The sequence below is a fragment of the Carcharodon carcharias genome, chromosome 10, assembly GCF_017639515.1.
Source record: "Carcharodon carcharias isolate sCarCar2 chromosome 10, sCarCar2.pri, whole genome shotgun sequence".
NCBI classification, from domain to species: domain Eukaryota; kingdom Metazoa; phylum Chordata; class Chondrichthyes; order Lamniformes; family Lamnidae; genus Carcharodon; species Carcharodon carcharias.
The window spans coordinates 37,771,827-37,797,291 of NC_054476.1; the positions used below are offsets into that span (position 1 = coordinate 37,771,827).

At 43.6% G+C, this 25,465-nt stretch overlaps 1 protein-coding gene across 7 annotated transcripts in view; it reads left to right on the plus strand.

The window, feature by feature from the left end:
* The window catches only part of lrrc56 (leucine rich repeat containing 56), a 165,955-nt gene that overhangs the window by 20,889 nt on the left and 119,601 nt on the right, over positions 1-25,465 (plus strand). For all 7 annotated transcript variants that reach the window (XM_041198380.1, XM_041198381.1, XM_041198386.1 and 4 more), the window contains exons 4-5: positions 18,350-18,437; positions 23,206-23,266. In XM_041198380.1, coding sequence (XP_041054314.1) covers positions 18,350-18,437; positions 23,206-23,266 — 149 coding nt within the window. The remainder of the gene's footprint in view (positions 1-18,349; positions 18,438-23,205; positions 23,267-25,465) is intronic.

Sequence of the window (25,465 nt, forward strand, 5' to 3'; positions counted from 1 at the left end):
ATCTCAAAAGCTTGTAGATCTGGAGAAGGTTACACAGATAGGGAGTGACAAGACCAAAGGGGATTTAAAAACAAGGATGCTCCACCATCGGAGGAGGATGTTGTGGTCAGCTGTGTGTGGCAGGCTGTGGATAGGTCAAGAAGGGCCAAGGTCACAGTTGCACTGGATATCTTTTGTGTTACGTTTCGTGTGGGGGAACCGTAAACCAAATTTACCGAATGGCCCCCAAGAAGAAATTACCAATAAGATTTCACTTTTTGTAACTTTTACTTTAACATGAATCAGCATAAATTAAACATGAGTTAACAGGTGATTGATACTTCAATTAAGAAGTAAATTTCACTTTAAATAGTCGATATAACAAAGATATGTCTTACAGGGCCATATACACCTGCACTGCTCCCTGCACAAATATGGAACTACATTGCTGCTCAGTTCCACAGTACAGGGAAGAGATGTGCCTCTTTTTTCCCCCTCTATATGCAAGACAGTGCACTGTACAACAACAAATATGATGAGTGCACTGTCATTTGTGACAATATAATAGCATAACGAAAGATCAAAATAGTAAATTGTTAGCAAATTTTCTTGTGAATTATCAGTTTGTTTCTCACTACATCAGAGAATGACATTGAACTTCTCATCACAGAAACAGAACACTCAGCCCAACTAGTCTATGCCAATGTTTATGTTCCATACAAGCCTCCTTACTTCATCAAACCTCTTTTGCATATCCTGCTTTTCTTTCCCTCTTGCTTTTTTTTAGCTTCCGCTTACGTGCATCCAATGCACAACCGCTCCATGTGGTAGCAAGTTCCAGAATTATCTTCACTCTTTGGGTAAAGAAGTTTCTCCTGAATTCCCGATTGGATTCACTAGTGACTATCTTATATTTATGACTCCTAGTTCTGGTCTCCCTCAAGTGGAAATATGTTCTCCATGTCTACCCTATCAAACCACTTCATAGTTTTAAAAAACCTCTATTAGGTTACCCCTCAGGCTTCTCTTTTCTAGAGAAAGAGCCTGTTCAGTCTCTCCTGATAGGTATAACCTGTCAGTTCTGATATCATCCTTGTAAATATTTTTTGCACCCTCTCCAATGATTCTTTTTGGTATTGGTGTTGTGTAAGCTGTTGATGTGTGGTGTTTCTGTACATCACATGCTATTCAATTCCAGCAAACTATTTTATTTCAGAATGCTACCTAATTCCAGGAAAGCAGGGGGAATGAGGATTGCAAATGTCTTTGTGACTGACATCAATACCACTGATGAAACCACAATTGATGTAATTCTCCATTTTCATCTCTACCTCGTGGCTGCAGTGAAAGCTTGACGGGGAGATCTGTTGAGCAGCCACTTATCCACAGATATGTTTCAATCTTTAGGATCTAAATTCAGGACGATCTCCTAAATCAGGATTACTGGAGATGTCTTAAATGATCACAAGGTACCAAATAATGAGGAAGGCCTTTTGACTCATCTTTGTACATCTCATGCTCCCTCCTTCTCAACACCCTATCCCCATCGCTGCATCTGGTTGTTTCTTAAATGATTACAGAGTTTTTGCTTCCACCACGCTATGGAGTTCAAGTGTTAAACACACTCTGTGTGAAGGAGAATCACCAGTATTAGTCCTACGTCTATTAGTTGGAATTTGTGCTCCTTGTCCTACTCACTCTGGTTACTCTTTAAATTAGTGTTCTGGATTGACCTTTTTCATACCAATGACTATTTCATCCTTTTATAAGGATCTACTCTATTCTCCCAGACTCTCTTTTCCAGGCTGAAAGCCTAAATCTCTCCCCTCTTTTTTCAGCACTAGGGATTGATGTTGTGATTTTTCTCCGCACTGTTTCCAGCACATTACTGTCTCCCTTGTGTCTCAGTGACCCGACCTACACTCTGTCCTCAAAGTGCAGTCTAAGCAGAGCCCTGCACAGTTTATCAATTTATTGTACAGTTCTGGCTGTGTAATTCAAAATTCTATTTATTTTATTAATTGCTGATCATTGGTGTTTGGACATCTTGAATGTAGAGTATTTCTGTACCAAGACTACTAAGCTTTTAACCACTTTCTTTGTTCTTGCGAATTAATTAATTGAGTACGCGTGTCACCTATTAAATGTACTTCATCCTTTTCCCTGTCTAAATGTTAAACATTTTGGATTATCTGCCATTTTCAGTGTAAAAGATGTTTTAAACCCATCAAAAAGTTTTTTGGAATTATGCCAGTAAAATGCATTTCAAATACTATAATTTCTGTTGGTACTTCTGGAGAAACACTTTTTTCGAACTGCATTGACGGTAGTTGAGGATATCCTTCCATTGTTCGGTGTTTCACATACATTTCTTGCTTATACAGGAAATAACTAATTTATGTAGCTTCACATAAGAGAAAAATACTTCAACTCTGAATTGCCATCTCTTTACAAATATGTGATTACTTTAAAATGGTGTCTGGAAATTTCTCTCCTTTGGTGGTGGCAGCACTGAACTGTCTGCATAATACTTGGATCGGAAGAAACTTTTAATAAATTACTGGAAAGTATCGATTGTTGGAAAAAAAAAATAACAGAATCCTGAAGTTGGTCATAAAATGTAGAGCGCAGAAGGAGGCTATTCAGCCCATTGCACCTGTGTGCGCTCTTTGAAAATGCTATCCAATTAGTCTCCCTCTGCATGATCTTTCCTTGTAGCCCTGCAATTTCACTTCCTTTTCAAATATTTATTCGATTCCCTTTCGAAGGTTACTATTGAATCTGCTTCCACCACCCTTTCAGGCAGGCATTCCAGATCACAATAACTCGCTACGTAAATAAAAAATCTCCTCACCTCCCCTCTAGCTCTTTTTCCAATTATCTTAGATCCCTGTCCTCTGGTTACTGGCCCACCTGCCCCTGGAAACAGTTTGTTCTTATTTACTTCATGGAAGCCTCTCCATGATTTTTAACAACATTATTAACTCTCCCTTCAACTTTCTATGCTCTAAGGAGAACAATCCCAGCTTCTCCAGTGTCTCCATTCTTGGCAAACAACTTTACAATGAATGACCTGGGAGATGATAGATTGAAATGAATAATGTCCTAGATTATACTCATCATTCTTACAGACCTGTTCAAAAACTGTTGCAATCTTCCCTGACCCCTTGGGGCATTGTAACTGCAACTGTTTGGTCAGATTTAGTATTTGTGAAAAAAAATAACAAAAATGTCCTGAAATGTAGGACACGCAGCATTGAGAAATTGGCCAGCAGGAATGAAAACTATCAGTTGCAAAATCAGAATAAAATCATGAATGAGAAGAAGCCAATCTGCGATAGTGACCAATTAAAAAGGAGACATATCAATCAAATTGCTTTAAAATTCCATGTAGAAACTTTAAAATGTGCCTGAGAATTTTTCACTGGAGGCCTATGGCATGTTCATCCCAGCATCAACCGTTTATATTTAGATGGCACACTTAACATTGTAAAACATTCCAAGAGTCTTAGCAAGAGCCAATAAAAACACTGAGCCACAGAATGAGGTTGAGGACAGGTGCCTAAAAGCTTGATTAAAGTTGTAGGTTTTAAGGAGCATCTCAAAAGAGAAGGGAGAGGCGGAGAGGTTTAGGGAGGCAATTCTGGAGCTTGGGGCTTAACTGGAAGCATAGCCCCCAATGGTGGAAAGATTGAAGTCAGGGATACGCAGGACTGCAGATATCTAAAACACTAGCAGGGTTCAAGGAAATTACACTGAAAAGTGCCAGGATTTAGTGGCATGGCGAGGGCCTTAAAAAGCGGGAATTAACCCTGCTTTGGTGGTCAGTGGGACCTGGGGCCACATCTTGTCAGTGGTAGCCAATTAGACATAGCTGCCCACTCCGAGAGCTGCCAGCAAATCAGAGGGCCAGAAGCTCAGCAGTGTCACTGGGACATTGTCCACTGCTGTGACTGAACCTGGAGAAGGACGGGGGAAGCAACAGAGATGCGCTCTCACAACCAGGTAAGTGGAGTCTGGGGGCCAGTCAGGCAGGCCCTGCAAATGGGACTCATGCAGGCAGGTAGCACTGTTGCCATGAAGTTGGCCATTACTGTTGGAGCCCCCTCTATGGGCCGAAGAATGCCTGAATTGGAAGGCCCCTGAACCTGGTGGGAGGTCAGCAGGTTTACCTGGTGGCAACCAGTTTGAACTCAGCAAGGTGACAAGGTTGATTAGAGGATAAATATTGGCCAGGACATCAGGAGTACTTCCCTGCTCTTCTTTGAATAGTGCCTGGGATTTTGTATGTTCACCTGAGAGGTAGACAGTCTCCATGTAATGTGTCATCTGAAAGAAGGCACCTCCAACAGTACAGCACTCACTCAGTATCAGACCGAAGGATCAGCCTAGGTTATATGCTGAAGTCTTTGGAGTGAGAATTGAACTAACTGATTTGAAGCTGACACCTCCGGTGTGATTATTAGCAGGTAATCTGTGTTGCAAGTATGAGGAACCCCAGGCTATAGCAATAATTGAATTTGTTTTTATCAAAAGACTTCAAAACAAGAAACAGCATGACACTTTTTGATGCAGGTCATTGGCAAGAAAATTATTTTGAAGTGGTTATTTTTATAGAAATTGAGGCTCAAGGGGAGCAAACAAAAGTGTGGAAAAGCATGGAAAAAGAAAGACATAACTGCAGAGAAAAATGAGAAAATTGTGGGTTGAAGAGGCTTTCTTTAACTTAGGGCTCTAAAACACTTTGTGATAATTTTCTGTTATAGGTGCTTTACAAATTCAAGATCTGTTGTATAAAGACCAAGACAAAGTGTCAAAGACAAACCTAGTTTTAATAAACTGCGTGCTTTATATGCCCATGATCTACGCATACTCCACAAAATTGGAATTTTTATTAAATTGACATTTAAAAGAGAGAGTTACCTTTAAAAGCACCTTTCACAGCTTGGGGATGTCACAGTGCTTTAAACCGATGAAATACTTTTGAAATGTTGAAGTGTAGTCACTGCTGTCATGCAGCAAGTGGAACATGTGCTGGCTTATGAACAACCAGCTAAAACATTCCTTCATCCAGGCAGGTTAATAGAGGCAGCGCAGCAGCACTATAAGACATGTTGCTGATTAAAATTACTATTTCATAGTATAGTAATCCCAGTATTGTGAAACAGCACGTCCTTTGACTAGACCAAAAGGAGCATTCACTCCAGGGCAAAACATAAATACTCCCACTATCTATTTAATTGGAATTCAGAACAGGGATGCAGAGCAATTCTATACTTTCTATTCCATTATTCCCACCACAAGCATGTTATCAGGAGAGTCTGGCAACAAGCCATTGTGAGATGCTGCTGCACTGTGTGTACTTAGAGCCAGTACTGAGAACTTTCCCAGTCTGATGCAGTGTAAATGGGGATGCGTCCATACATAGGTGTGTTCCTTGTGGCTCAGTTTGTAGCATGCTTACTTCTGAGTCAGAAAGTTGTGGACTTGAGCATAAAAATTGAGGCAGACATTCATATGCAGTACTAATGGACTGTGGCACTATTGGAGGTGCTGTTTTTTGGATGAAACATTAAACCAAGGCACCATCTGCCCTCTCTGATGGATGTAAAAGATCCTACAACACTGTTTTGAAGAAGACAGGAGTTTCCCCAGCATCCCCAATGTCCATCCTTCAATCAACAGCGCAGAAACAGTGTTTTTTTTAAATAAGATTTTGTTCATAGGACGTGGGTGTGACTGGCTAGGCTAGCATTTATTGGCCACCCTTGTTGAGAGGGCATTTAAGAGTCAGCCACGTTGCTGTGGGTCTGGAGTGACAGGTCAGACCAGATAAGGATGGCAGATTTCCTTCCCTAAAGGACATTAGTGAACCAGATGGGTTTTTATGACAGTCGCCAATGGTTTCCTGGTCATCATCAGACTTTTAATTCCAGATTTTTATTGAATTCAAATTTCACCATCTGCCATGGTGGGATTTGAACCTGGGTCCCCAGTTTGGTCCTTAGTACATTGTTATTTGTGGGAGCTTGCCAAGTGCAAATTGGCCACTGTGTTTCCTACATTACAACAGTGACTGCATATCTAAAGTATTCCATTGGCTGTTAAGCACTGGAGACATCTGATGGTTGTGAAAAGCACTATAGAAATGCACAGCTTTCTCATTTTCTCTCAAATGAAATGGAATTCATTTGCTTCTTTAGGTTTATGAGTGCAAACATATTTATAATTGTAGGCATTTATGATGTTTATGTGTAAAACATTGAAAAGGACAAATTGTATGTTGGGAATGCAGCCTAACACTTTTATTGAAATATCGTGTTGCTGTTCTGCTGATCTTTAATCAAAACTGTTGGTCCATTGTTTAAACCAAGAAAATAATTGAATTGCTAGTTGATCACTTATGGTATTGCAAGTGGGGTAAGCAAGATTTGTAATCCTAAAATAATTTTTTCACTTGAAGTTCATTAACTCACTAGAAAGAGGTAACCAATCCATTAACCGAGGTTGATACTGCAAGCATCATGTGCTGCTAAAGTTCAGCTGGAGATTTCCATTATCTGACACCTCAGCCCAAATCTTCTTGTCTCCGGATTGTTAGAGATCAGATGTATGACTGGAAATGCGCGTCAGCACTCTTGTGGAAGTTCTAACGTGTGGACCAAAACGGGAATTGCCCGGGAAGTTTACGTTTTCCATGGGCAATTTCCCTGCTCCCCAGAACACTGGTAGTGTCAGAGACCTGGGAGAGATCTATGGTACTTAGCTGGATAGTTACCAGGAAATGTTAGACAGTTTAAAACCTGGGGTGGAATCGTCCCAGATTTTCACTAAGTACAGTAGCGGGCGGGCAAAACGACACTTTACCCGCCAGCCACAATGGTGGCTTTTCACGCTATTTTGTTCCAAACCTACTGCACTAATTATGCATTCCCGGGATACACGGCAGTTCCATAGCAGGCGGGCTCCGATTTGCTTGCCACGCCGTCACCTCGCCATTTCATCATACCAGACACCACATTTAAAGCACAGCCGCGCTCAGTGCTTCCAGCCCAGGAATGCAGCAAAGAAGGCATGGCCCCAAAAGGCAAGAAGACTGCAGCCCTTGAGTGCATTTTGGATGCTGTGGAGGACCGGTGTGATGCCCTCTACACCTGCTCTGGCCGCAGGAGGGGCAGCAACATTACCACTCTGGCTTGGCAGGCGATGGCAGTGGTGATCAGTGTCAATGCTGCGCAGAAGAGGTCAGCCATTAAATAAAGAAAGAGTATGAATGATCTCATCCATACCGCCTCATACTCTAAACTCACACACACAAGCCCATCACACATTCACTGGCATCTCACTCACTGCCAGCTCAAAGGACATCACCACCCATTCTCACACACATACCCTCACATCCTCACATGTCCATCTGGCCTCATCTGCTCTGGAGACTGCCTCCTCAGCCCTCACCACCTTGAGGCCACTTGCACAGATCAACACGTGCCCCCACACACACCCTGGGATACCCTCCTTCTGCAGTACAGCCTTCGTCCTGCACCCTCTTCTCTTGCCTGAGGCCACTTTTCCCCCTTCCCCAAGCAAGCCCAAGCCATTGAAAAGCCACCCACATATAACTGACCTGGTAGGTAGAGACCTGCCCTTGAGCCCCCCAAAAGTGATGTGGTGCTGTCTGCGAAGCCTGGTACTGATGATTGCGAGTGCTGATCGAAGCAAGGTAAGCAAACAAACCTTGAAGTCCCGAGTGAAGTGCAAGCTGCCAAGTGCACGTCTTATATAAGTTGTTGTGAAACGTACCTGCATGTTTTCCCGTCAGCATGAGCGGACGGTCTGGCGGGGGGGGGTTGGTGTGGTTGGTGGAGGGGGTGGGGAGAGGGGGGTGTTGGGGGGAGTTTGGGGGGGGCGGTGGTGGATATGAGTCCGGTGGGCTGGCCTTATAATGATATGCTGATGTATTACAATGAGGGTCCCGATGTCCAATGGCGGGGAATACGGTCCGCCATCGACGGGCTGAGCGGACAATTGCAAACTGGTTTCATGCCATCGTGAAACCGACTTTTGACCATCTTGCCGTATTGTCCACTCACGCCACTGCACATGTCCAACGCCAGCGGACATGGAAGATCTTGGCACTGGTCTAACACCTGGGTAATTGTACAACCCTGCCCCACACCCACTGACCTAACTACTGCATCCCCCTGGACTGGACCCAACTACCCACCACCCTCCAACCAGACTCGACTAGCACCTGATTGCCCACTTGCCTGCTCGCCTGCCCAATCTCCTATCCACTAACCGATACTCAAAGACTGGATCTTTAAACTTACCAGAGAGAATACAGCAGCTAGTGACGTAAAAGGGGGTCTTCAGCTGACTCAACTTTGCTTCAGTGGAGTTCTGCCAGGGATGCTGCACTGCGCTGCGCAACCTGTGACAGCCGGGATCGGAAGATCCCAGTAGCAGTGTACAGCAGCATCGTGTCAGGAGAATTTTCGCACAGGATGCATTGCTACTGCTTGTGAGATTCAGGCCAGTGGTTTCATCTTGTTTTTATGGAAAGTCCTTTTAATTTGTTTATTTCTATATTCTATTGTAGTAATGAAAATATGTTGGTAAAAACTATTAAAATGCTTAACAAGCACTGTATTGATTTGAAAGATGACTGCATGTGCTGTGCTACATAGGCAGTTGCTTTGAGGAGGTGATTATTTCTATTGCTATTGTGATGGAGAGCAGAATATTATGCAGTTGGTGGTGTCTCTTACAATGATTGCACTGGAGAAGAAACCACCATTGTTGATTGCATGTTGTTCTGTGCATGAGGCAGTTTATGAATTGTAAGAGCCTGGAAACACTTCAATTTTAAAATTCTCACCTGCGTCTTCAAATTCCTCCACAGCCTCTCCCCAGTCTATCTCAATAACCTCCTCTAATCCACTGAGATTTCTGCATTTCTCCAATTCTGACCTCTTGTACATTTCTGATTTCCATTCCACCACCATTGGTGGCTAGGCTTTCAGCTGCCTATGCCCTAAGTACTTGAATTCTCTCCCTAAATCTCTCCACTGCTTATATTGTCTCTTTATGGGGTATGTGGGACATTCCTTGTTCCAGTCCTACTCAGGCCCCCTCCCACAACTCTTTCTGTGGTACATCGATGATTGCTTCGGTGCCGCTTCATGTTCTAATCTGGACCTGGAAAAATTTATTAATTTTGCTTCCAGTTTCCACCCCTCCATCACTTTCACATGGTCCATCACTGACACTTCCCTTCCCTTCCTTGACCTCTCTGTCACAATTTCTGCTGATAGACTATCCACCAATATTCATTACAAGCCCACCTCCCACAGCCACCTCGACTACAGCTCCTCACACACTGCTTCCTGTAAGGACTCCATCCCTTTCTCTCAGTTCTTTTGCCTCCATCGCACCTGTTCCAATGATGCCACTTTCCAAAACGTGCTTCTGACATGTCTTCCTTCTTCCTTAGCCGAGGTTCTCCAGCCACAGTGGTTGACAGGGCCCTCAACCGTGTCCAACCCATGTCCCCCGCATCTGCCCTCACACCTTCCTCTCTCTCCCAGAACCAGGATAGGGTCCCCCTTGTCCTCATTTGTCGCCCCACCAGCCTCCGCATTCAAAAGATCATCCTCCACCATTTCTGCCAACTCCAGCATGATGGCACTACGTCCCCCCACCCACTGGTCGGCATTCCATAGGGACCATTCCCTCCAGGACACCCTGGTCCACTCCTCCTTCACTCTTTACACCTCAACCCCCTCCCATGTAACCGGAGAAGGTGCAACACCTGCCCCTTTACTTCCTCCCCTCCTCACCGTCCAAGGGCCTAAACACTCCTTTCAAGTGAAGCAGCACTTCACTTGCACTTCCCTCAATTTAGTCTACTGCAATCACTGCTCCAAATGCGGTTTTCTCTACATTGGAGAGACTAAACACAGACTGGGTGACCGCTTTGCGGAACACCTTCGGTCTGTCTGCAAGCATGACCCAGACCTCCCTGTCACTTGCCATTTCAACACACCACCCTGCTCTCATGCCCACATGTCCATCTTTGGCCTGCTGCAATGTTCCAGTGAAGCTCAACACAAACTGGAGGAACAGCACCTCATCTTCTGACTAGACACTTTGCAGCCTTCTGGACTTAATATTGAGTTCAACAATTTCAGATCATGAACTCTCTGCTCCATCCCCACCCCATTTCCGCTCCCCCTTTTTCCAATAATTTATAATTTTTTTACACTTTTTTTTCTTTTCCCTCCTATTCTTAAATTTATTTCGATCTATTGTTTCATCTCCATCTTTTAACCCATTTCGATCCCTTCCCCCCACTCCACCCGCACTAGGGTCATCTGCCACTAGCTTGCTTCCCTTAATGTCTCCATTGGCACATCCTTTAGATAATATCACCACCGTCAACACCCCTTTGTCCTTTTGTCTATGACATCTTTGGCAGTCACTTCTTGGCCTCCACCTATCAATGGCCCCCTATCGAGCTCTCCTGTCCCACCCCCTTCTACCAGCTTATATTTCATTTCATTTCTATATGTATTAGTTCTGATGAAGGGTCATTCGGACTCGAAACGTCAACTGTGTTCCTCTCCACAGATGCTGTCAGATCTGCTGAGTTTTTCCAGGTAGTTTTGTTTTTGTTCTAGATTTCCAGCATCCGCAGTTTTTTGCTTTTATCTTACTGTTTTAAAAGAAAGTGTTTTAACCCCGAGTGCTGTAACTGCCAAGAGCAGACAAATGGTAGGTTTTCGCAGAAGTTTTAAATAGGATAAATGTTTATTATTCAATACCTGAATGAGACCACGCCCACACACACTCATCCAGCCATGCACACACGTACTCAAGAAAAGATTGTGCTTAACAAAAGGTAGTATACTTGGTTCTTAAAAGTTTGAAAGTTCTCTGTTGCACTTGCTTTTCCCGAGATGAAGTCTTGAAACATTGCAGGCCTGTGATTGCTTTGTTGCTCCACTGAAGCATAAAATCCTGCAGTTAGGAAAACTAATTTGCTGTGGTTTATTCCTTGCAGCAGCAAGTTCTCTTACTCTACTCCAGTCAAGGTGCAGTTGAACCCCTGTAGTGAAAACCTGGTTTGTTTCCTCAGATAACGACGTAAAGGCCAACCCGAATCTCTACCTGGTGTTGGTTCTTAAAAAGGTTCCTGTTCCTATGCAGGCCTGGATCTTTGTACCTTGTTGCTCCAAATATATGCTTTTTAAAAAATTCATTCATGGGATGGGGGCGTCGCTGGCTCGGCCAGCATTTATTGCCCATCCCTAATTGCCCTTGTTCAGAGGGCATTTAAGAGTCAACCACATTGCTGTGGGTCTGGAGTCACATGTAGGTCAGATCAGGTAAGGACGGCAGATTTCCTTCCCTAAAGGACGGTAGTGAACCAGGTGGGTATGTCCTCACCTGAAATGTGGTGTCTGTAATATGACCAGAGTGTTTGTCCATTTTCCTCACAAAAAGTTTCTGACAACTAGGTCATTGTCAAACAATGGGGTTTGAGCTAAACCCATTCACATATTGTGATGGAATAGGGTTTTTCCGTAATCATTCTCTGGAATTTCATTCTGAAGCCAAAAAGTCTGCAAGCAGTAATGTGAAACAGTTTCTTTAATTATTTGGAGAAGGACAGCCATTAACCACAGGAAAGGTCTGTTGCATTTTAGTTACTTTCAAAGATATGTCCTGGAAGTTCATTTGCATTTTAATGTATTGTTCCGGCATGAAGATTAGCCCAGGAGTCTTGCGTAGTTCCACGTTTATTGACAGGAAAGAAAAGGTCACCTGACCTCTCACTCCATTTTGTTTTAAATAAAGTGTCCATTTTGAAACTATACTCCATAAATTCATATTGCGTGAAAGTGACATAATACAAAGTCAGTAACTTTGCTAGGGTGAAATTCTCTAGCCTTCTGATGTCCTAGCTTTGTAGTTATTCTCCATCTGTACACCTTTGTAACAATGAATTATTTTATTCTGGAAACCATCAAAGATAATGGCAGGTTCAGCCTTCACCAACAGCCACATGAGCATGGCATCTCTAACTATTGATCCGGAATTGACAAACTGATCAAGCAGCCAGTATAATTCAGTACGTCATCACCTATAGTGAGTTTAGCGCTCATGGGAGCAGTGGTGATTTTGGACCTGTGATTCCCAAAACTATCCTCCATTGGGGTTTTTTTCTCTCCTCGCGTCTGGATCTAGATTTAATTGACAGAGATTGATCGTTGTGATTAGCCAACAACTCCAATATCGTAGGATCATGTGACTTCCAGGATGCTACGATATGAATGAGATGGACTGGGTATTTTTGGGTCCAGCAATCCCTGTGTTCCTGGTGCCAGTGTAATGTGCTGGGTCAGATTATTTTAATATCCTGATTCTATTTTAAAGTGGCTTTTATTACTGGAAAATGGAAAGAAGAAATTCTGGTAATGTTTTCAGTTACAAAAGCCATAGTTTGGCTATATTTATAAGTTTTGTTGTTCTTTTGTCATATTTATATTTTTTGAAGAGATATAATCAGAACTGCAGTTGTTTTCATTGGATTAAAATAGAAATTGATATATTTAACATAATTTTTAATCTCGGAAATGAAGGCACTCAGGGTTGTCATAACGGAAATTAGATCTGTGCATTGATATTATCACGCAACTACAGTGTTTCAGTTATTTCCTGGCTTTTCCTTTTGACATATTACCAGGATTTATAGAACATATGACATTCATTCTGGATTTCACAGTGTCATTTGAGTTTACAGCAGTAAAATGTTCCTTTACAATTTCATGCTGTTACTTGCATTACAGAGCCCAAATAACACAGCAAGTGATTTTTTTTTACAGACTGGAGGAAATTGACCAAGTCATGTGTATGGTATATTATCTACAACCAAATATATAATGCCCTTTTTGAAATTAGTATATTAACCTATCATTTCATGCATATGTGACTTGCTTCAAAGAAATTTAATCGGAGATTTTGATAAACTAGCATATTTCTTGTGGGCAAAACAAGTTAAATGTGCATAGTTTTCAAATTTCACTTGTCACATTGGTATATATTTTAGTAATTTTAGTTCTGGAGTAAGTTAGATAATTGGAGCCAGCAATTTTCAAATAATTTCTCTTCTGACTGTAATGCAATTTCACTTAACATGGAGGTTGGACCATTCAGGGCTGTGAATCTTGACATGGCAATGCTGAACATTGACTCTTTATTGACCTACATGATTTCTGCTTCTGTGGGGCACAGAAGGTTCTGCTGGTGATAGCGTTTCCCCAAGATGGCAAAACTGCAAACCTCTAGCAGTAAGGGTAGTGAAACTCGGAAGTCTGATGAGGACTGCATTTAATCTACTCTGGTAGTTTGGAGTTTGGTTCTTTACATCAAAGATTCCTGGGTCATTTGTCAGTTACAGAGTTTTCAATCAAACAGTTTGCACTATAAATTCACTGCAGTGGGTTGGATCTCTTCAGTCTTACTATTACTGTATGTTTTGCTTTTTCAATGTTTATCAAGATGAAGAATGGTGCACATTCGAGAAATGGATACTGGCGCCGAAGAGCAAGTGTGAAATGGATTCTTTTGGTTGTTATGAGTAATGGGAGAATATAGATATAGCCAAATTATGGCATTTGTAACTGAAAACTTTGCCAGAAATTCTCCTTTCCATTTTCCAGTAATATAAGCCACTTTAAAATCAAATCGAGATATAAAAATAATCTGGGAGGATAGAGTTATGATGACAGATGTGAATTACTTGCATTGTGTTCACTGGGTTAGAGAAAGTTTAGGGGGATTCAGTAGAGGTATTCAGAGTTCTGTGGGTTAAATAAAAAATGACAGATTATTTCCACTGGTCAAAGAATTGTTAGCAAATGACTAAACTTGTGTTTAGTACTAGAAGCAGAAAGGCGAAGGTTAGAAGACTTATTTACAGCCTGAGTTGTTGGAGGTTTTGGTGTTGTGTATAGACTCAAGGTATTCCTGAATTTCTGCAAGGGTTCTCCATGGCAGGAGATCGACAGAACCCCTAGACAAGGAGTGTAAGCAGCTGTTTTTTTCGTGTTTTCCACGGATCTTCTATTAAAACTTAGATTCAGGAGTATTTTTAAAGAAAAAACTTGGATTTCTTTTGAGTTTTTCTCACAATGCAACAAAGCACTTTACAGCCATTGAAGGACATTTTTTGACGGGTTGTCACTATTATAATGTAGAAAATGCAGCAGCCAAACAGCAATGTAATAATGACCAGATAATCTGTTTTAGTGATGTTTGTTGAGGGATAAATATTGGCCAGCACATTGGGGAAAGCCTCCTGCTGCTCTTCAACATAGTGCTGTGGAATTTTTTAATGTCTACCTGGGAGGGCTTTTGGGGCCTAAGTTTAGTGACTCATCCAAAAGATGGCAGCTTTGACAGTGCAGTCCTTCCTCATACTGTGCTAGAAGTGTCAGCCTGGATTATGTGCTCAAGTCTCTGGAGTGGGATTTGAACTCATAACCTAAACCAGTATTAGATTGATGTCTCAGCATCTGCTCATTAGCTACTAGGTTAATGAACACACAGTTTTTCAGAAGTACAAAAGGGTAATTGTATCCTAGACTGATTAACATCTATAATGACTGATTTTTAAAAAAAATTCATTCATGGGATGCGAGTGTCACTGGCTAGGCCAGCATTTATTGCCCATCCTTAATTACCCTTGAGAAGGTGGTGGTGAGCTGCCTGACTGAACCACTGCCATCCATGTGGTGTAGATACACCCACAGTGCTGTATAGGGAGGGAGTTCCAGGATTTTGACCCAATGACAGCGAAAGAACAGCAATATATTCCCAAGTCAGGATGGTGAGTGGCTTGGAGGGGAACTTGCAGGTGGTGGTATTCCAGAGTATCCGCTGCCCTTGTCCCTCTAGATGGTAGCAGTCATGGGTTTGGAAAGTGCTGTCTAAGAAGCCTTGCTGAAATTAAATGATATGCTTCAATATGTACCTGTTAACTTAAAATTAGCTAATGTTTATGTGATATATTTTGGTTTAAAGTGGAAGTTTATAACATGTCAGGGGTTAAAATGACCATTAGTATTGATGGGAACTTCACATTGCCTGTGCACTGAAGCTGTTGCCCTTTTAGGTAGGAAAGTAGGTTGTGAAAATGACGTAAGGAGGCTACAAAGTGACATAGGTTAAGTGGGCAAAGATCTGGCAAATAGAGAATAATGTGGGCAAATGTAAAATTATTCATTTTGGCAGGAAGAATAAAATGTAAGCATATTGCTGAAATGGTGCAAGGTTGCAGAGCTCTGAGCTTCAGAGGGTTCTGGGTGTTCTAGTGCATGAATCTCAAAAGGCTAGTATGCAGGTACAGCAAGAAATAGGAAAGCTAATATAATGTTATGGTTTATTGTGAAGGGAATTGATTACAACTGTAGGGAGATTATGTTTCAGTTATATAAGACACTGGTGAGGCCACATCTGGAGTACTGTGTGCAGTATTGGTCCCCTTATTTAAGGTAGGATGTAAATGCATTAGAAGCAGCTCAGAGAAGGTTTACTAGACTAATATCAGGAATGGGCAGGTTGTCTTATGATGAAAGGTTGGACAGGTTTGGCTTGTACTGACTGGAGTCTGGAGTTTAGAAGAGTAAGAGGAGAGTTGATTGAAACTTTTAAGATCCTGGGGGAGTGGGTGGGAGAATCTAGAACTAAAATTGGATATCTTCAGTCAAATTTGTTTATGGGGTGTGGGCATCGCTGGCTGGGCCAGCATTTATTGCCCTTGTTCAGAGGACAGTAAAGAGTCAACCACGTTGCTGTGGGTCTGGAATCACATGTAAGCCAGACCAGGTGAGGACAATGGATTTCCTTCCCTAAATCTAAAGGGCATCAGTGAACCAGATGGTTTTTTACAACAACTGACAATAATCAGACTTTTTTTTTCAACATCTGCCATGGTGGGATTTGAACCTGTATCCTACAGAGGAATTACTACCAGGCTCACCTAGAACACCAATCCAGTGGACAATACCACTACGCCAAGGAATGCAGACTTGAACCAGTATGGTGAACAACTGGCTTAGCCATTTGCTGCCAGATCTGGCTGGACCACATAAAGCACTATTGGTCCCAGGTCTTGTAAGGTAACCCTTGGCTTCTTTTCTCTATTGTAAGACGTCTTAAACTCCTGTCTCCTTCACCTTCAATAATAAATGCAAGCGCCTCATGGGTTTCTTTGTCACAAAGGTTGAGACCATTCCATCAGCTTACCTTCCTTACCCTAGCTCACTGAGCCAGACTTCCTCTAAGGCTCCCCCCTGCCCTAGCCCTGAACTAGTTTCCTTCCCTAGTTTCTCTCCTATATCCCCACATGCCACCTCTGAGCTTATCCTGACCATGTGATGCACCTCCTGGTTCCTCGATCCTATTTCCACTGAACTACTGACCACCTAACTTCCTTTCCTGGCTCACATGTTGGCTGATGTTGTTAATGGTTCTCTCTCCCTGGGTTCTGTCCTTCTCTCCTTTAAATCTACCATCATCACCTCTCTCCTCAAAAATCAATCCTTAACCCATTGGCCCTAAACTGTAAATTCCCTTACAAAGAGTAGGGCCCATTAAGGACCAAGGGGGCAATCTATGGGTGGAGCCAGAGGACATCAGTAGAGCGTTGAATGAATACTTCACATCTGTCTTCACCCAAGAGAATGAAAATGAAGGTATCGAACTCGGGGAGAGAGACTGCGAGGTTTTTGAGCAAATTGATATAGGGAGTGATAAGGTACTGGGGGTGTTGGCAGGCTTAAAAGTGGATAAATCTCCAGGTCTCGGATTATTTGTGCCCCAGACTGCTGAGGGAGGCAAGGGAGGAGATCGCAGGGGCTCTGACCCAAATTTTTAATTCCTCCCTGGCCACGGGGAAGGTGCCAGAGGACTGGAGAACAACTAATGTGGTTCAGCTATTTAAGAAGGATTGTAGGGATAAGCCAGGGACCTACAGGCCAGTGAGTCTCACGTCAGTGGTAGAGAAACTATTGGAAAAAGTTCTGAAGGAGAGAATCTATCTCCACTTAGAGAGGCAAGGTTTGATCAGGGAAAGTCAGCATGGCTTTGTCAGAGGGAGGTCATGCCTAACAAATTTGATTGAATTTTTTGAGGAGGTGACCAGTTGTGTAGATGAGGGTAGTGCAATTGATGTAGTTTATATGGATTTCAGCAAAGCCTTTGACAAGGTCCCACATGGAAGACTTATAAAGAAGGCAAGTGCACATGGGATACAGGGTAATTTGATATTAACAGGGTTCAAAATTGGCTTAGTTGTAGGAGACAGGATGATAACAGCAGGCTGCTTTAGTGACTGGAAGCCAGTGTTCCGAGGCGTACCACAAGGATCTGTGCTGGGTCCCCTATTATTCGTCATTTATATAAATGACATAGATGACTATGTTGGGGGTAGGATTAGTAAGTTTGCGGATGACACAAAGATTGGCCGGTTGGTTAACAGTGAAGCTGAGTGTCTTGGGCTACAGGAAGATATTGGTGGGATGGTCAAATGACAGATGGAATTTAACCCTGAAAAGTGTGAAGTGATACACTTTGGAAGGAGTAATTTGACAAGGAAGTATTCAGTGGACAGCATGACACTAGGAAGTTCTGAGGAACAAAGGGACCTTGGCATGTGTAAATTATGAAGAGAGGTTGTATAGACTTGGGTTGTGTTCGTTGGAGCAGAGAAGACTGAGGGGCGACCTGATCAAGGTGTACAAGATTATCAGGGGCATGGACAGGATGGATAGGGAGCAGTTGTTCCCCTTAGTTGAAGAGGCAGTCATGAGGGGATACAAGTTCAAGGTGAGGGGCAGGAGGTTTAGGGGGGATGTGAGGAAAAACATTTTTACCCAGAGAGTGGTGACGGTCTGGAATGCGTTGCCTGGGTGGGTAGTGGAGGCAGATTGCCTCACATCCTTTAAAAAGTACCTGGATGAGCAGTTGGCACATCATAACATTCAAGGCCATGAGTCAAGTGCTGGTAAATGGGATAAGGTAGATAGGTCAGGTGTTTCTCACGTGTCAGTGCAGACTCGATGGGCTGAAGGGCCTCTTCTGCACTGTGTGATTCTGATTCTGTAAACTTAACTACCTCTCCACCTGACTTTCTTCCTTTAAGACACACCTTAAACCTATCACTTTGACCAAACTTTTGATCATCTTCCCTAATATCTCCTTATGTGACTCAGTGTCATTTGTTGTTTTATAATGCCTTTGGATATTTTATTATATAAATGTAAGTTGATGTTGGTTGTACATCCATCTTTGTTTATTCTGACAGCGAGCCCTGACCAAGACAGAGGACCTACAACAGGTGAAAGTTCTGGAGATGTGTGTAGATACACAGGATAACAGTCTTGGAAACTTTGGTAGGAAATCTGTTTAATCACATGGAGCTATTTAATCATAGCTCTTTATTCAAAGGGTCTCCTCGTTTGATATCTTATTTTTAGTGTCTTGGCATGTGTAAGTTGCTGTTGCTTAGAGATGAATTTTAGGTATGTGATGAATGTAGGTGTAAAGCACTTTACTAGTGCGCTAAACTGTTTAAATACATCACTTTTTTCTCAATAAATTGATGCCATTATTTAATCCTAATGGGACTGCTGTAACATGTTGAACTGAATAAAACCTAGCCAAGCAATCCCAGTAACAACAGACTGATATCAAAGCTTGTCTGAATCCAAAAAACCCACCTCTACATTTTTGTTACCTCCAGATTTAACTATTCCAAAGTTCTGCTAGCCAGCTTCCCTTCTTCCACCCTTTGTAAACTTCAGCTCATCCAGACTTTGCTGCCTGTGTCCCATTGCAACAAGTCATGCTCACTCATCACTCTCTACTCGCTTACCTTGATTAGATTCCAGACTAGCAACATCTTGAATTTAAAATTCTCACCTTAGTGTTCAAATCTCTCCATGGCCTTATCACTCCCTGTTTCTGTAACCGCCTCCAGCCCTACAATCCTCTGAGAACCTTATGTCCTTCTAATTTTGACTTCTTGTACATCTCTGATTTCCTTCACTCCACCATTGATGGCTATTCCATCAGCTTTTTAGGCTGTAACCTCTGGAAATGTCTCCCTAGATCTCTGTAACCCTCTGTCTTCCTTTAAGGTGCTTCTTAAAGCCTACATTTTAGACCAAGACTTGGAATAAGGAATATGCATTTCGGTGTCAAATTTTGTTTGATAATGCTCCTGTGAAGTGTCTTAGACTGTTTTACTACTTTAACGCTGCAATATAAATGCAAGTTGATGATGTTGCCTGATATTCATGCTTGAATCTGCACGTTGGATGAGTTTCTCTTACATCTGGCCTGAGGCGGACAACAGAGTGATCTGAGAAGTAATAGTGGTCCAACCCCATAGAAACACAGGTTCTTCAGAATGATCCTGACCATGTGACCACTGACAACCCAGACAATTTCACCCAGAGTTGGTGTATTACAGCAGAGGTATTAATCAAGCCAAATGTTAGCGAGCATTAGTTGATGCTTTGATTTAACTGTTACAAGAATTCTCTGGGGCCCTTCTGATGTATGCCCAATGTAGAGAGGCTACACTACAAGCACTGAATACCCAGATGGATTTTTGGGCCCCGGACAATGGTCTGAGAGATGGTGGTTGATCAGATGTTCCACGGGAAGAAAAGCAAGTGGGTAATGGTGATGGGAAATGTCAATCCGGTTGTCATGCCCTTCAGATCAGCCGTTCAGAATGCTGAGAGGGGAAGATCTGTTTGGTGGTGGGATCTGTGAGGCCCTGATTCACTCTTCCATCATACTCTTATTACTTCCTCTCCTTCTGACACCTTCCTATGCAGATGTTCAAAGACATCAAATGCACAATGAGTGAGCACTTTGCTGAACATCTCCAATTTATGTGAGAGTGGGACCCCAAACTCCCCATTGCTTGTCACCTCAGTTCTTTGCTCTGTTCCAACTCTGACCTTTCTGCCTTTGGTCTTCTGCACTGTTCCAATGAAGCTCAAGGTAAACTAGAGGAACAGTACCTCATCTTTGTAATGGAACTTTGTCCTTAATATTGACTTGAATAAATTCAGACCTGAATGATAGCCCCCATTCTCTCTTGGTAAATAATGATGAAGGATGGGTGTGCTGCTTTCGGAGATGGGGGAGGGAACTAGTTGGTGCTTAGGGTAGAGATCGCACTGTCCGAACATTAGGCTAGCAGGATGGTCTGAATCCTTGGTGTTGGCCCACTTTACCTTTCCACCAGAGCTCTGCACCCTTTGAGCCTGTTCCAATTTTGTCAGTTTTTCATGCTTCTTATTTAACTCGCTTCTTCAGTTCTTCTCACATGTATCTTGTTTCTTATTTCTTTGATTTATTCCATTTATCTCCAGCCCATTTATCACTTCTACTGTTTAACCTTTTCCTGTTCCCCAATGAGCCATTTTACCGGTTGTTCTATTTCCTTTCCTCTGTGAGTGGGTGGTCATTGTGTGTATTTTATCCCTCACCTTCCTGCTTATTTTGGTTTTTAAAATACTGCACACCTGTAATATCTTGCCGTTCTGGGGAAGGATCTGTAACTGAGCCATCAACTGGCTTGTGCCTGACCTGCTTTTCATTTTTTATTTCAGATTTTGGCATCTGCTTCCTAGTCACCTGCCTTCTGTCTGGTTCATGTTTTGGATGTTGTCATTTTTATGGGTGTTTTTTGTTTAATCAAAACCGCTATACATAGAAGATTGCATTTCAGCAAAATGACTGGCTATAAGCACATGGTCTTTTCCATGTCATGGTCCTTGATAGCTGCAGACAGTTATCCAGCCCTTACATCTTGTGGATGTGAGAACTAGAGAGCCCACTCCAGGCCCCCCGGCAGGGAGAGCCCGCTCCAGGCCCCCCCGGCAGGGAGAGCCCGCTCCAGGCCCCCCCGGCAGGGAGAGCCCGCCCCAGGCCCCCCCGGCAGGGAGAGCCCGCCCCAGGCCCCCCCCGGCAGGGAGAGCCCGCCCCAGGCCCCCCCGGCAGGGAGAGCCCGCCCCAGGCCCCCCCCGGCAGGGAGAGCCCGCCCCAGGCCCCCCCCGGCAGGGAGAGCCCGCCCCAGGCCCCCCCCGGCAGGGAGAGCCCGCCCCAGGCCCCCCCCGGCAGGGAGAGCCCGCCCCAGGCCCCCCCCGGCAGGGAGAGCCCGCCCCAGGCCCCCCCCGGCAGGGAGAGCCCGCCCCAGGCCCCTCCCCGGCAGGGAGAGCCCGCCCCAGGCCCCTCCCCGGCAGGGAGAGCCCGCCCCAGGCCCCTCCCCCGGCAGGGAGAGCCCGCCCCAGGCCCCTCCCCCGGCAGGGAGAGCCCGCCCCAGGCCCCCCCCCCGACAGGGAGAGCCCGCCCCAGGCCCCCCCCCCGGCAGGGAGAGCCCGCCCCAGGCCCCCCCCGGCAGGGAGAGCCCGCCCCAGGCCCCCCCGGCAGGGAGAGTCCGCCTTAGTTACTGCAGTCGGACTGGTCATCTTCCTTGAGGATGTTCACAATTACGGCGTCTCTGAGATCTCCTGGCATGCTCTCCTCCTTCCAGTTAAGGGAGATGAGACCATGTATTCAAGCCAATAGTGCTTCTCAGCCATGCTTTAGTGCTTCAGTGGGCATTCCATTTACTTCTGATGCCATGTTGCTCTTTAGCTGTTAAATTGTCTTTGCTATGCTGGGTTGGGGGTTCTGCTGAGAAGGTGGTGGGTAGCATGCTGCGGGATGAAGTTGAGCACACTTGCATTGAAGACAGAGTCCCTGCTAAGAAGATCTTCGGTGTTCATTCCAGCAGGCGCTGACTGCCTGTCTGTCCTTGATGAGCACCTCTCTGTTCTTGGCCAGCAGTGGAGTGAGGCTTGGATGCTTGGGCCGTACGTGGTCTTCACTGCACTAAAACCTCGCAGGTCATGGTTGTTGACTAACAGTTGGATCTCCTGCGCTTTCTCCACCCACCATGTGTTCTTTAGGTCACGGGTTTATTGCTGGACCTCAGCCTTCAGCCGTCTGTAGGGCTGCTGTTTTGAAAAGCACTGACAACAAAGAAAAGTACAGCACAGGAACCGGCCCTTCGGCCCTCCAAGCCTGCGCCAATCATATTGCCTGTCAACTAAAACATTTTGCACTTCCAGGGTCTGTATCCCTCTATTCCCATCCTATGTATTTGTCAAGCTGCTTCTTAAACACCACTATCGTACCTGCTTCCACCACCTCCTCTGGCAGCGAATTCCAGACACTCACTACCCCCTGTGTAAAAAAAACTTGCCCCGCACATCTCCTGTGACAAAAGCAGAGCACAAGCTTTTCATCCTGAGAAAAGAAAAAGTCAACTCCATGGGTGGTATTGAAATAAAGACAAGCACAGCTCTTCAATAAACATGGATGCTGTATTAGTTTTGCCTTTCTCTCTCTATCATGGCCAGAGTGAAACATGCCTAGAATTGTATTGTGTTCAGGAAGCAGCAGATGAAACTATAAAAATAATGGAAGTGAGGTTTAAGTAAGCCTGTTTGTTGTAAAATGTATTGCTACTTCATACAGTCACTATCTTGGTGCAAAATAATTACACATGTGGACAAACTGGGCAAGTTAAACAAGTAAAATAAAGCAATTGAATTTTAAGTAAAATTCCTTCTGTTGTCCCTGAGCTGAAGCAAAGTTTTGTTCTAGTTCTGCCCTGCATCAGCCCTGCTTACAGCAGTATGTTTGAAAAAAAATTGTCTTTTTTTGTGGTGTCTGTGAAAATTTATCTCTGGGGCTTTCAAGGTCTTTGTTTGAAGTAAATACTTTTTATCCTTTTGTTTGAACTATACATTTCACTCGGTAGTATAGTGACAACAACATGTGAAAACTTGCCATCAATTGCATAGTTTAGAGTACCGAGGTATGAGATCAGCGTTCATAAGGAAATTAATCCCAAAGCCTTTCTGAATGCATTATTTGTTATTGCTATTATATGTGGGCTCTATGTGTGTAACTGTGACTGAATTAATGAACTTCAGGAGAAGACCTCAGAAGTAGCTCAGTTTATTAACTGGTGACCAAGTCATGTTGGCATTCAAAGAATGCCATGGATCTTCGCCATTTTAAACTTGTGATTTTTTTAATTCAGGCACATTTTTCTCATAAATTAATACAAAAAATCTTGTCTACTTACAGGTGCTCATTTACCCAGTTTGGTTCAACTGAAGCTCAATAGCAGTTTTATTGCATCAGTAAGGTACGTTACCAACTTCGCCATGAAATAATGAAAATCCAAGCTGTTCCTTTTTGTGCCTCTGAATGAACCAAGATCAGTAGCAGACCTTATTCGTACTAATGCCTGTACTAACATTTTTTTCTGTCCAACCAGTTGAGCTCCAGTTTGTTTGACTTGCATAGAAAAGCATCCTTATTTATCATAAAACTGCGCATTTCTCGCCTTTGATTTTTATATTTTACACATCATTACCATATTCTACACAGATTTATAAAATCACAAATTGGGATCAGTTGAAAAAGACTCTTGGGTCCATTTTTAAAAATCACGTCCTTCCACAATCTGAGCCCTACGGTCTTCCCATTACAGTGTCCAGCTGTTTCTTAAATGAATCCAGTGTCCCTGCCTCAACCCTGGCAACCAGTTCCAGCTGTTCAATAGCCTTTGTGCAAAGAAATACATCCTGGCATCTGTCCATCTCTTGTACTTGAAACCCCCACTGACCTTCCTATAAAAGAACGCATCACAGCTTTGATTGTTGAAAGGCTTTTGAAAGTCTAGATACACCACATCCACTGGCTTTCCCCAACACATCAATTTGAAATCTGGCTGCCTCAAATATGCCTGAGGTTAGCTAGAGAAAAATCAACCCTTTCTGAAGCCATTAGGTTATTATCATTCAAACATTCTTTCCATTTTGTTTCTGATTATGGATTTCAAATTTTTTCTGATGTTGGCTTAATGGATCTGTTACCATGTATAGTATTGCTAATGTATTTGTAGTCACTAACTTTGTTTCTGCTGTTTGTCAGGTTTGTGTCTGTTGCCCTTCTTGAATTTGAGAATTACATTTGCCTATTAGCAAATCTGTCTGCTGGAACTTTTCCACTGTTCCTTGACTCCAGGAAAATGGCCATCAGAGATTCACAAATCTCCTTCCTTGCCTTAAGTATACTGGAGCATGGTTCATTGTTTTAGAAGATTTATTGGTTTTCTAGCCACTCAACCTGTTTAGAATGTTGGCTAGGATACTCTTTGAATAGTGCCATGCAATCTTTTATGCTCACCTGACCAGGCAGATGTGGTTACCTTTTAACATCTTGTCTGAAAGTGTGCACCTCCAACAATGCAGCACTCTCTTGGAACTGCACTGAAGCATGCTAACTGTCTGCTGTACACTTTCATTTTCAATTCCACACAACTTCCTCCCTGACTAACTTCTTACTGTTACAAGTAATTTTCTTGTCATTAAATTGTGCATTTATTGCTGTACTCCTTTTCAGCCTTGTCTTGGAACTCTAATTTTCTTGTTTTGCTCTAGGAATTTATCTCCCAATGAGCTGCAATCACATAGGGGGATGTGTGGATAAGAAATACACTAACACCTAGATTTTAGCCCCTGGCTTTATGAGCTTGCTGTGTGCTAGTTGGTTGTTACATTTCCTACATTACAAAAGTAACATCACTTGAGCAGTAATTCATTGGCTATAGAACACTTTGGGATATCCTGAGGATTTTATGAACGACGGTGTAGAAATGCAAATTTTATTTTGACTGGCCCAACCAAAGGAAGGCTTGTCAGCAAGAAGGCAAGTTCTGGGGAAGTTGGGGGTGGAGTGGGGAGGAAGGTGGTCAAGTTGAAAAGGATCATGGTGGTAAAGGGAAGGAGCTTTGGTGGTGGTGGGCAATGGTAGTGAGGCGAAGGAGTTTAGTGGGTGGTGTAGTGAGGTAAATTGTGTTGGTGGGGTGGTAAAGTGAAGGGGCTTAATGGGGTGGTAAAGTGAAGGGGCTTAGTGGGGTGGTAAAGTGAAGGGGCTTAGTGGGGTGGTAAAGTGAAGGGGCTTAGTGGGGTGGTAAAGTGAAGGGGCTTAGTGGGGTGGTAAAGTGAAGGGGCTTAGTGGGGTGGTAAAGTGAAGGGGCTTAGTGGGGTGGTAAAGTGAAGGGGCTTAGTGGGGTGGTAAAGTGAAGGGGCTTAGTGGGGTGGTAAAGTGAAGGGGCTTAGTGGGGTGGTAAAGTGAAGGGGCTTAGTGGGGTGGTAAAGTGAAGGGGCTTGGTTGGGTGGTGAGATCAAGGTAGTTGGTGGGGTGGTGAGTTCAAGGGAGTTGGTGGGGTGGTGAGTTCAAGGGAGTTGGTGGGGTGGTGAGTTCAAGGGAGTTGGTGGGGTGGTGAGGTCAAGGGAGTTGGTGAGGTGGTGAGGTCAAGGGAGTTGGTGGGGTGGTG